At 51.6% G+C, this 12,473-nt stretch overlaps 1 protein-coding gene across 2 annotated transcripts; it reads left to right on the top strand.

Moving 5' to 3' along the window:
• The first annotated feature begins 9,262 nt into the window (after positions 1 to 9,262).
• LOC103174317 (paired box protein Pax-6-like) lies at positions 9,263 to 12,227 on the top strand. Of its 2 annotated transcripts, none has more exons than XM_042345143.1 (7): positions 9,263 to 9,404; positions 9,698 to 9,856; positions 10,187 to 10,269; positions 10,700 to 10,850; positions 11,212 to 11,309; positions 11,642 to 11,798; positions 12,142 to 12,227. In XM_042345143.1, the coding sequence occupies exons 1-7, from the start codon at positions 9,290 to 9,292 to the stop codon at positions 12,225 to 12,227; spliced, it is 849 nt and encodes a 282-aa protein (XP_042201077.1). In that variant the 5' UTR covers positions 9,263 to 9,289. The 2 variants fall into 2 exon arrangements, with proteins under 2 accessions (XP_042201077.1, XP_042201076.1); XM_042345142.1 differs by having other exon boundaries at positions 9,290 to 9,404; positions 9,695 to 9,856.
• Positions 12,228 to 12,473: the final 246 nt, after the last annotated feature.

Raw genomic sequence — 12,473 nt, forward strand, 5'->3', positions numbered from 1 at the left:
TTTCAGCCTCTCTGGGACTCCATCCCACGGTCCCTTGGCCTCGCTTCAAGGCCGATCTCAAGACCCTCCTCTTCGACCGTGTCTTCGATCTCCCTCCCACCTCTCTGCCTTCCCTCACCCCCACTCATCCATGCTCGGGGCCCGACCCCTGACTGTCCACCGCTCGAAGAGGAAGGTCTTCAGGCCCGACCTGAAAATGGGGAAGGAAGGGGGGAAGAGAGAGGCGGAGAGGGAGAGAGGGAGGGAGTTTCCAGAGTTTCGGGGCGAAGTGGCTGAAAGTGCGGCCACCGACGGTGGAACGGAGGGCACGAGGGGCTTCGCCTTTTGTCGTTACGTCTCTCTTTTTAAGATACATATATCTCCCCCTCACTTCTCTTTCTATCTTTCTTTCCCTCCTTGTCACGGGGGGTCCCGCGGCTCAGAGGTGCAACCCTCTCGCCTCGTCAGCGAGGGGACCCAGGTTCGATTCCCACACTGCCGTGCGCCCGCAACAACACGCAGTCCATTCACTTTACGGTATACTCCGGGAAGCGCTTTGAGACGTCTCAACTCTATATCGGGTGCAAGGATTATTATTATTATTATTAATATTCTCTCACACTCCCTCCTCCCAATCTCCATCCTTTTCTCACTTCTGCCCTTTCCCTCTCTCTCTCTCTCTCTCTTTCTCTCTCTTCCCTCCCTCCCTTTCTCTCTCTCTCTCTCTCTCTCGCTCTCTGGCTCTCTCGCTCTGCGCGCGTGTGTGTCCCTCGACTTCATAGCCCAAATCTCCCTCCTCCTTGTAGCCCAGAGAGTGGTTTCCGGGAATACTTTGTGGACATTTTTTTCTCTCTCTCTCCCTCTCTCTTCCTCTCTCGCTCTCTCTCTCTCTCTCTCTCTCTCTCTCTCTCCTCCTTTTGATGTACGCACTTGGACAGGCTGACCCCTCCGATCATGCCACTGTTTGTCGAAAACACGCAACTTTTGTAAGACACAAGGCGTTGACTCGAAGTGACAAGCCTGCCACAAATGTTCCAAGTGATCTTTTCAGGCAGCCTAGCGTACATGATACCTCTCGACTCCTGCAGCCCCAATCTGGGGAATTAAGTTCAAAGTTGACATTAATGTTAAGAACAAATGTCACAAAGACTCATCTCCCCCTTTCCGTACCTTCCAGAAGTTATTTATTCATACGCGCTTCGTACTTAGAGGCAGTCTCGCACGACCAGTGTTGTAGAGCGAAGATTATCTCCACAGGACTATCTACCTTATCCCGCACGGCTTCAGGCTAAGTATGACTATCTCTCGTTATATTTTTTCGAGGGGTGGGGAAGGGGGAGAGGAGAGAGGAGAGAGGAGAGGGGGTAAATCATTTGTACACGTATATCTGATGTATATTTTTTTAAATAAAAGCAAATAATATCGAGTTATTTCAAAAGGAGACGTGATCGAACCACCTTTACGCCGCCCGCCCGCCCGCCCGCCCGCCCCCACCACCACCTGCGCCGCCGAAAAAAAAGTAATTGCGATTTAGACGTCACCCATAAAAGCCGTCTGTCAATCGCAAGTTGCGACGGAGAGTAAAATGACGGAGTGAGAACCTGTGTTTGTTTTCGGTTATCATTGAAAGGTTCGTAAAATATTTGGGTCAACTGCGCGAGGGGTAGAGAAGCTATTGCCCACAAAGTACGCAGTCAATTTACTGCGAAGCACTTTGAGACGTCTCTGGAAAATGTGATGTCAAATGAGAGGATTGTTGTTAATATTATTATTAATATTATTATTATTATTATTGTTGTGCGCTCTCTCTCTCTCTCTTCAAGTCTTCCTGAAGTCTTCCGTCTTGTAGCACGGAAATGTTAGGTTTGTAAATTTTTTGGGGGGGTGGTGGGGTGGGGGTGGGGGGGGTGGTGGGTGTGGGGGGGGAACACGGTGAGCGAGGAGAATCGTATTGATTATTATTTATCCCTCTTCGTTTGCGGCACGATGGCAAATTTGAGATGAATCTTATACATTATTGTAGATGATACAGATGAACATCAGGTGTTGTGTGTGTGTGTGCGTGCGTGCGTGTGTATATGTTTGCGTGTGTGTGCGTGTGCGCGCGTGTGCGTTGGGGGTGGGGGTGGGGGGGGGGGGGGGGGGACCTCTATAGAAACGTAGCCCTTTATATAACGTCTGAGCATTTTGACAATGGTTCGCTGTCGGCTCCAAGTTGTCCTCTCAATGCGGAGGCAGCGGAGGGCTTGAGTCCTGCACAGGTACGTGACTTTTGAAAGGATAGTGAACTATATCAAATGCAAAGGATTATTATCATTACCATCATTATTATTATTATTATTATTATTATTACTATTCCGATATTTTTATTTGCCCCGGTGTCCCGGAACCCACCCCGGACCCTTATTCCAATAAGAATAATTTCCTTGCATTTTCACTCCACGTTGCGCTTTGCCACGTCGCTCGAGATGTCTCCAAGGACGTCCCGTGAAGTGGAGTGACTGTGTATTTTGTGGGAAGAAACACGGCGGCCAATGGCCCGCAGAAAACAGCCGCGGATCGGAGCGATCGAGAGAGAGAGAGAGAGAGAGAGAGAGTGAGAGAGACCAGTTTTATTCGGGTACAGATCTCGGTCTTGATCCCGTATTGTTTCTGATCCCAACTAAATCCCGACGCCTACTTATTTAGCTCCCGACGGATTGGGATTCACAAGCCAGGAGGGGAAGGAAGCTTCTGCGTTGGAACGTTGATCAGCTTTTATTTTTATTATTGGGACGCCGAGAGAGCGAGAAAAGCCGGTCTTACAGCTCGGGCGACGGTTTTAATAGGAATTTATTCTTGAACAGCAGTAATAATAATCCTCGTGTTTGATGCAGCGCCTTATCGCGTCCCCGAGACGTCTCAAAGCGCTTCACCGACCGTCAAGTGGGATTGACTGTATTTTTTTTGTGGGCGAAAAATAGGGATATTATCTTTTGTGGCTGTTGTAGTTATTCCGAGAGGCGGTGGGATCATTAACTGGTACTTTTGAACTGGAATTCTTTGGAAGTTGATGGGAACGTTGCTTTGTAATAGTTTTTTATTGATCCCGAGAGCACATTGTTTTAATAACTCTTATCAATCGTTGGGGTTCAGGCTGTGGGGATGTCAAGTCTCAATGCTTTTCAGTACGTTCTGTGCAGTATATTTATTTTGCGTTGTTCTAGATATTCGGGGGAATAGTTTTACGTGAAGTAAAATTGTACTGTCTATTTTTCTTTTTTTTAATGCGCAAAAAAAATCAGCGTTTTAGAAATAATAGCATTCGGGAACCGCCCTTAAGGTTCCGCATCGATAATTATTATTATAATAATCATTGCATTTGATACAGCGCCTTATTATCATGCGGTTGAGACGTCTCAAAGCGCTTCACGGGATACACTGTCAGATTAATGGCACTTTCTCACCTGTTTCGCCTCAATTTACTGTATAGTGACGTCCGTGAGGCTCTTTGCGACGTCTCGAAGACGTGATCAGGCGCTATGTCAATCGCGAGGATCATTATTTTTATTCTTCTTATTATTCTACCTTGAGCTGCTGCGTTTCCCTAACAAACAAAACAGTCACTACACGCTCGATCGCAATTGCTTGCCCTGACATTGCCTGACCCACCCGTGTATTTTGCGGGAGAAACATACCAAGCGGAAACACGCAGTTGATTTTTTTTTAACCAATGACTGGAACGGCAACGGAGGCGGTGATTTTTTTCTGGAGCGAAAAAAAACGCGCAGAGGGGAAAAATAATGGGGGGGGGTCGTTGTGTGGAACAGACGCCCCCCCCCCCACCCCCCCTCGTTCACGACAAAAACAACGCACGCTAACTGTTGACTAACTGCTTGACCAAAACGGACTCGATGTGTTAAAACCCACTCGGTCACGGTTTAAAAATGGACAAGTAAAATCCTCGGTTACTTCACACGCGCACACGCACACGCACACGCACACGCGCACGCACGCAGTCGCTAGGCTTCACAGTAAAATCCTGCGCAGCGCCGTGTGAGATAATAATAATAATAATCCTTGCATTTGATATAGCGCTTTTCACGTCGGGAGAACGTCCCAAAGCGCTTCACAGAACACACTGTAAAGTGAATTGACTGTATATTTGTGGGCGAACGCGGCAGCCAATTGCGCACAGCAATGTCCCAAACAGTCGTAGATTGAAAATGACCAATTTATTATTGTTTTGTTTTGGAGGGATTATTATTAGGCTCTATGTGGAGTAAGGAAACTTGCCCGAGGTTTCGCCCTCTGCCTGGGATTGAGCTCAGGTCTCTCACTCGCAAAGCGAGTGCTCTAACCACTGAGCTCCGATGTCTCGACGGCGTGAGAAGGCGCTGTGTGAAATGCGAGGATTATTATTATTATTTATCACCCAATAGAGGTTTTCAGCACGGAAAGCAAGCCACCAGCCCGGCCGGTCTGTGCCACTGTTCCCTATTTCTCTACGTCCACCTTTTTTTTTCCCCCATCCGTCCGTCTCAATCTTTCGCCGTCCTCGGAAGCAAACCATTTTTTTTCCCCAACTGCAGCTCTCTCTCTCCTGGAAAAGGCTGTGCGCGGATGCCGGATCCGGTCGGGTTTTCAAGACCGAGGTGGACGGGTGTTTTTGTTAGGTCGAGGTATTTCGCCGGCAAATATCCGGTCAATTCGCTTTACGGTCTGTGCTGTGTGAAGCGCTTTGAGACGTCGAGAAGACGTGAAAAGAAAGCGCTCTATCACATGAAGGATCGTTACTGTTATATTATGACGGGGAGAGGGTCCCAGAGCACTCGTATGGGGCAAAGGCGGGTGATTGGAGTCGAGGTTCCGATCGGCCACGACCGAATAAAATGGCAGGAACAGGCTCGAGGGGCTGAATGGCCTCCTCCTGTTCCTATATTCCTAATCCCGCACCTCCTAAGCCTCTTGACAGGTGCAAAACCTTGTGGAATTCTTGCAAGTAGACGGATTCCTCTGGACAATCCTGTCTAACCCAAAGATTTGCAATAACTTTTGACCCCTCACTCTCGTTGGGCGACTGATTATAGCCTCTTGAGTTAAACATTGATAGCATCCTAAATAAATGCTTACCACGCCACGTCCTTGAGCATTTTCCTTCCTACGAGGGTTGGCCTAACCGCACTAAAGCACTCTGTCCAGAAATACATTGAAGATTTCAAGTAGGAAAAGGTTTCCCTCTGTCTTGGCCAACAATTCTCCTCAATTCCCCCCCCTCCCCACCGTGGATTAAAACAAAACTGCTCATTTATGTACTCATAATAATAATAATAATAATATGGCTATTTATGGGACATTGCTGTGTGCAAATTGTGTTTGACTACACATATGCAGCCCCAACACTTTCCAGAGACGAGCGAGAAACTCTCTTGAGTAGTTTTATTGTAACAAGGCATGACGTCAAACACAATTGATATCAATATTTTATTATAATGATTTTTTTATTATTATTATTATTACATTTTATCATTTGATTTCAAACACCCAAAGTGACCCACTCCCCACTGAGCCATTCAGCGACAACAATCCTCGCATTCGATACGGCGCCTTATCACGTCTTCGAGACGTCGCAAAGCGCTTCACCGGATATACCGTCGAGTGAACTGACTGTATGTTTTGTGGACGAAACACGGCAGCCAATTGCGTCCCACAAACAGCCGTGGGTTGAGTGACCAAATTGTTATATATTGGAGGGATTTTGCGCACATTTGAGGCTCGTGGTTTGATCGGGAAGGAATGAGCTGACTTCCGTTCTCGTGAGGAATCCATCTCTATATGAGAACGTTGTAAGACTAAGGGAATACCCACCTACATTGGGTTGATCGACGTCCGCAAGCCTTTTAACCTAATGCCTCATGAGATCCTTGTGATGAAAGTGGAAACCTTGGGAATACGTGGCCAAATCTTGGATTTTATCTGGAAAATGTGTTGAGGACGTGGATGGAGCAGCTGAGGTGGTTTCGGCATTGGACTTGGACCTCGAGAACATCAAGGTGGCTGGCACGTTACAAGCTGTCCTGTAAAGGTCCTCCCACCAGACTGAAGGCAGAGGTCCATCAGATAACCAATGAGGAAACTCTGAGGCTTGGGGCAACAGCTGCTGGAAGGGGTTACCTGGTGTCTTGAGATCATGAACGTGTGCTCGTACATCCAGCGTCAGGAATCCACCTGGATTGGCCTGTAGAGAGGCCAGCAGCTCCTCCTTAAACTCCGCACCTCCAACTGGGAAACCATTGCTCAATGGGAAGGGATGTGCGTTCCTTTGAGCTGTAGGAAGGAACGAAGATGGTGTCACACTGAGCTGTATCGGCCATCAGAATCCCTCCGCCTTTCCCCACCCCCTTCCACCCCCCTCTGTCAGATCGCGACTGGATGGTTCCTTCTTTGACCGTGTCTACGGTCACCTCCTCCCTTTCCCCCCCCCCACTCTCCAATCTGAGGGGGACAGATTCAGTCGTGACGTGACTGGTCAAATTAACACTTCCCGTCTCCCATTTTACTCTTAACCAACTCAACGGACCCATCTGGGTCTTTAAGACGCCGTCCGTTTCTTTTCTTTTCTTCTCCCATCGCTCTCTCTCTCTCTCTCTTTGACTGAGTGCTGTCAAAGTTCCACCTCTCTGTTGTCCTGTCAAACCTTCCGATCGTTTTATTTGTGCTTGATCGGTTTTTACATGACTCCCCGGACTCATTATTTTTTTATTGCTTGCGCATTTCAGAAATAATTCTTTGCAACCTCCGCCTCGCTCGCTCCTGAGTGCTTTTCCAAGTCCTCGCAATCTTTTTTTCTCCTTCACCCCCCACCGCCGCCGCCGCCGCCGCCGCCGCCGCTCACAGGGATTCAGGGCTCTTCCGCATTCTTTTAAAACGTTCGGTTTGTTCAAAAAAAAAACGGTTCCCCTTTTAATCGTCCGTTTTACGTCCGATTCTCTCCTGTAGACCTCTCCCTCCTCGAGCCCCAACTTTGTTTGTCTAAAGTTTTCCCGACAAATTACGACGCCTCTGATCCAACTGCGATGGCCATTGGAGTCCAAACGTTGTTGGCGGTCCCCGGTGGAGTTCCCGATAGCTCAGTGGTTAGAGCTCTCGCCCCACAAGCGAGAGGACCCGGATTTGGTTCCCAAAGGGGGCAAAACCTGAGCGAAGTTTCCTTACTCCACACACACGCCTCTGTGGTCACTCTCAGTTGAATTAAATGCCGGACCATTCGCCTCCCGAGGAGAAAGCCGACGTTTCTAATTTCTCTTGGAATGTTTCCTTCACGCGCGTCTTCCCACTCCGGGGCCTTAGACCCCGCGGTGTCTGCCGTGGGCTCGAGCCGTGTCTCTGCGCGAATAACTTAACGGGTGCAAAACCAGGATGAAATGTTCTTTATTGGGGGCGCGAGTCATCGCGGAGCGAAAACCGCGTCTCGCAAACAAACCGCTTGCGCGTTCTTCGCCGAACGCGAGTTCCCGGAACCGTCAGAGGTGTGGAGACGTCCCTCACCCCATCGCTGTAACTCCCCTGACGGGGAGTCCTGTAGCTCAGTGGTGAGAGCGCTCGCCTCGCAAGCGAGAGGAACCGGGTTCGATTCCCGGGCGGGTCAGGGCGCAACTGTAGGCAAGTTTCCTTACTCCCCACACGCACACGCGCACGCACACGCGCTCACGCACACGCCTCTGTTTACCAGCAATGATTAGGTTGATGGATTGCGGGGGAAATAATATCTCCCCAAAAATGCGGTCACTCAATCCGCGGCTGTTTGTGGGGACGCTGCTGTGCGCGATCGGCTGCCGCGATTCGCCCACAAAACACACAGTCACTCAATCCACGATCCATTATTCCAGTATATTCTGAGGAGCGCTTTGAGACGTCTCGATGACGTTATAAGACGCTGTATCGAATGCGATTACTATTAATATTATCACATCAAATGCATCTGCCATAAGGATTTCAAACCTGGGACCTTCCTGATCCCAATCCCGATCCCAAACCCGATCCCAGTCCCCAGTGTTCGAAAGGACATAAAATCTTCCCTCCAAGAACCATGTGAGTTGTAAAGAGATCTTCATAGTAATATTTGTGTTTGATGTATAACGCCTTATCATGTAGTTGAGACGTCTCGAAGACCCCCTCACGGGATATCTATTATAAAGCGAATTGCCCGTATACTCTGCGGGAGAAACAAGGCAGACAATTGCGTACAGCAGTGTCCCACGGACGCAAAGTCGTGGATTGAGTGACCAAATCGTTATTATTATTTATCGGAAGAGATTATGAACCCCCCCCCCACCCCACCCCACACCCCCCCCCGGGAAAATGATCCTGGAATCTCACGTTAATCTAATAATAATAATAATAATCCTTGCCATTTTCCCTCTGTCTCCATCCCTTGAAGACGGCGGCTTTGACCCTCGCGTCTACCCCTCAAGCGAAGGAGTATCCGGCGCCGCCTGACGTCCGCGGTCGCTATCCGGGGTCGTTCCCCTATGGTTGTTGCCAGTTCCTGCCAGGCTCCGTCACCCAGGCCGCTCGTCCGTCGCCCGATTTGCCGGCTGCCCGCCCCGTCTCTGATCTCATGACCGAGGTAAATGAGGTTGTTGTTCTCCCTTTCCATTGTTCGGAAAAATTCGAGGCTAAATGGTCTCTCGGGGGGGAGATGAGGTGGTAAATTTAGGGCCTCTCAAACCCCTTTGCTTCTTTTTTTATCCTCCTGGGAGGGGGGGTGGGGGGGGGAAAGCTTGGCCAGACAGCGCGCTCTCTCCCTCTCTCTCTCTCTCTCTCTCTCAATGGCCAAGCTAACGTATGGTCTGAGCTGGTTAGACTCCAGCAGTTACCCCCAACGCACACTCAGACCCAACCTCCTTCCTCCCCCCCACCACCCCCAAAGCCTTGACTCTCGCCAACCTGCGCCTAATACTCTCCAGAATTAGGTGAGCAGGGTGCGTCCCCCCCCCCCGAAGAGAGAGAGAGAGAGAGAGAGAGAGAGAGAGGGGGGGGGGGGAGGGAGTGGGGAGCGAGAGCCCATTCCGTTCCAACCGTCTATCGTTGGGGTTTTCCAGGTGTAGGTCGGGAGACCTGGAATCCTCCGCTTGGGTTTGGAGACTCTTAAGTGACGGTGACGGGTTTCCGCGCGCGCGCGCTCGCGTGTTTTTGTGCGCGTGTGTGTGTGTGTGTGTCAGACACCCCCAAAAAATGTTTTCCCCCCCCCCACACGCACCCCACCCCACACCCCCAGGTGCTCTCTGCAAGCGGAGTCTTGCGTACACTGGCCACCGAGGAGCATCCGATGGGAGCCGATGCCATGTACGATAAACTGCGGATGCTGAACGTGCAGACGGGGAACTGGGGCGCCCGGGCGGGTTGGTACCAGGAGAACACGGTGGCCGGGCAGGGAAACGCAGGTACCATTGACGTTAACTCCCCTCCGACGCCCTCCCAACCCCCCGCGCACCCCCCCCCCGTCCCCGTCCCCGTCCCCATCCCCGCGCCTCGTCGTCGTTCTCGAGCCACTTTTCTACGGTAGCCGGAATTTCGCCCACAGAAAGAGACACGCGGCCACTTCGCTCGTACGCGGCGCGTCCTGCGAAGCGCTTTGAGGCGTCTCGGAGGCGCGATGAGGCGCTGCGTCAAAGGCAAAGGGTTGTTGTTGTTGTTGTTGTTGTTGTCCGAGCTTGGGCGCTCCTGTTTTAAGCAGACGGCTGCCAGCAGCTCGAGGTGGGAGGTGACAACGACAGCTCGGTGGCTGCCAACGGAGAGGATTCGGACGAGTCGCAGATCAGGCTCCAGCTCAAGAGGAAACTGCAGAGAAATCGCACCTCGTTCACACAGGACCAGATCGAGGCGTTGGAGAAAGGTACCCCTCCCCTCCCTCCCTCCCTCCCTCCCTCCCTCCCTCGCTGGCTCACTCTCTTCCCTCCATCCCGCCCTCTCTTCCTCCCGCACTCATTCTCTCTCTCTCTCCCTCTCTCCTCTCTCCCTCTCCCCCTCTATCCCTCCGCTTTGCCCCTTCCTTCCCCATCTTGAGGTCACGCCTGAGGGACCTTCCTACACAACCAGCGCCTACGGTCACTCTGCGTGAGGGGAGCTGTGCAAACGCAAGTTGTTGTCGTCGATTGATTGATTGATTGATTGATTGATTAATTGATTATAAACCTATAAACTTTCCTCTTTCCCTTTGTGCAAGAATTTGAACGCACTCACTACCCGGATGTCTTCGCCAGGGAGAGACTGGCCGCAAAGATCGACCTTCCTGAAGCCAGAATCCAGGTAGAGTTATCCAAAGGACGGGGTTTGGGGGTGGGGGGGGGTGGGGGGTGTGGGGGGAACGATTGTGGGTCGCTTTCCTGGGGCTAATAGTCCCTCCAAAACAAACCGAAAAAAAATAATAATTTGACTGTTTGTGGGGACGTCTTTGTGCGCAATTGGCTGCCGGGTTTCGCCCACAGAATACCCAGTCACTCCGCTTTGCGATGTATCCTGTGAAGCGCTTTGAGACGTCTCGAAGATGCGACAAAGCGCTGTATCGAATCCAAGGATCGTTATTATTATCACTACGGTGTTATATGAACGGTTATGTCATTGCCACGACGTGTCCTTATCACCGTTGCGTACCCTCACAACGAGAGCTTTCGCTGCTGCGCTGTGAAGATATTAATATTACTGCTCTCAGTCTGATTCCTTTCCGGCTCTCGTCAAGGTTTGGTTTTCGAACAGACGGGCCAAGTGGAGGCGGGAGGAGAAGCTTCGCAATCAGAGACGCCAGGCGTGCAATGGCTCCAGTCACGTTCCCATCAACAGCAGCTTCACCCCCAGCGTTTACCAGTCGATGCCGCAACCAGTCACCTCAGGTGATTGCAACTCTGTCCCCTCTGTCTCTCCCCCCGCGCCTTCCCCACCCTCCTCCTCCTCCTCCTCCTCCTCCTCCTCCTCCTTCTTCTTCTTCTTCTTCTTCTCCTCCTCCTCCTCCTCCTCCTCCTCCTCCTCCGTCTTCTCCTCCTCTTCCGTCTTCTCCTCTGTCTTCTCCTCCTCCTCTGTCTTCTCCTCTGTCTTCTCCTCTGTCTTCTCCTCCTCCTCCTCCTCCTCCTCCTCCGTCTTCTCCTCCTCCTCCTCCTCCGTCTTCTCCTCCTCCTCCTCCTCCTCCTCCTCCTCCTCCTCCTTCTTCTTCTTTACAACCGACATGGTTTTTTTTTTCTCTTTTCAATCCGGCAGCAACAATGATGGCCAGAAACGACACATCTCTCTCCAACAGTTACAGTGGGCTGCCGCCCATGCCAGCCTTTTCCATGGCTAACAATCTTCCCATCCAGGTAACAGCCGGTAGATGGGGAGAGGGTGGGCAAGGGGGGAGCAGGGAAGGTGGGCGCAGGTGGCACGTGAGGGAGGGTTGGAGGGAGGGAGGGATGACTATCTAAATATCTACCGAATCGCGTGACAGCACAGAGCAGGTTACACGGCCTGTAACGCACAGCACGTAACACGCAAGACGCGAGCGAGCGAAACACGGCAGCCAAGTGCGCGCAGTTATTGTTGTTGTTGTTGTTGCGTTGTCGCTGGTCTCTCTCTCTCTCTCTCTCTCTATAAGCCTCTCCCGTTAAAGTGCCGCCTTGTTCAGTTCTGCCCCATCTCTCCTTACCCGCAGCCGATCCAGCCGGTCCCCAACCAAACCTCCTCGTACTCCTGCATGATCCCTGCCAGCCCGTCTGTCAACGTGCGGAGCTACGACACCTACACGCCTCCGCTCATGCAGTCGCACATGAACACGCAATCCCTGAGCTCCTCAGGCGCCGCCTCCACAGGTGAGAAACACGTGAATGCCATGGCGTTCGGATGGGGCGCGTTCGGATGAGGTCTTTAGAACGGTGCGTAGGGTCAGAACCTGTTGTTGATGTTGTTGTTGGTGGTGATGGTGGTGGTGGTGGTGGTGGTGGTGGTGGTGTGTCCGTCCCATAGATCCACAGTCTGGGTATAACGGGGCCGGAGTTATAAAAATTCTTGCTTTACCGCTAAGTTAAATGAGGAAACTGTCCCAAATAAAAGTTTTCGGCCCCCAAGTGGGAATCGAACCGCCCCGGGTCCTGTCGGCTGCTCACCACCGCGCTGCGAGACACCGCCGTCTCATATGTTCTTTCTCTCCCGCAGGACTCATTTCCCCCGGAGTGTCAGTCCCGGTTCAAGTTCCCGGAGGAGATCAAGACATGGCTCAGTATTGGCCGAGACTACAGTGAGAGAGAGGGGGAGAGGGAGGGAGAGAGAGGGAGAGGGAGAGGGAGGGAGTTAGGGAGCGCTGAGCAGGTTGTGGCCGAGGGCAGGCTACCTACGCAGGGTGTCTGTCTTGAGCGGTGCCCGTGTGATATGGATCCACCCCGGAAAATTTTAAGTGGGACTCGATCGGGAATTTCCGCGTGTAGGAGGCACACGTGGAAGTCTCGGACTGGTTTGGACGCTCTTAAGCAACATCGTAGAACCTTAGG

Source organism: Callorhinchus milii, unplaced genomic scaffold, assembly GCF_018977255.1.
Source record: "Callorhinchus milii isolate IMCB2004 unplaced genomic scaffold, IMCB_Cmil_1.0 Scaffold31, whole genome shotgun sequence".
Lineage (NCBI taxonomy): Eukaryota > Metazoa > Chordata > Chondrichthyes > Chimaeriformes > Callorhinchidae > Callorhinchus > Callorhinchus milii.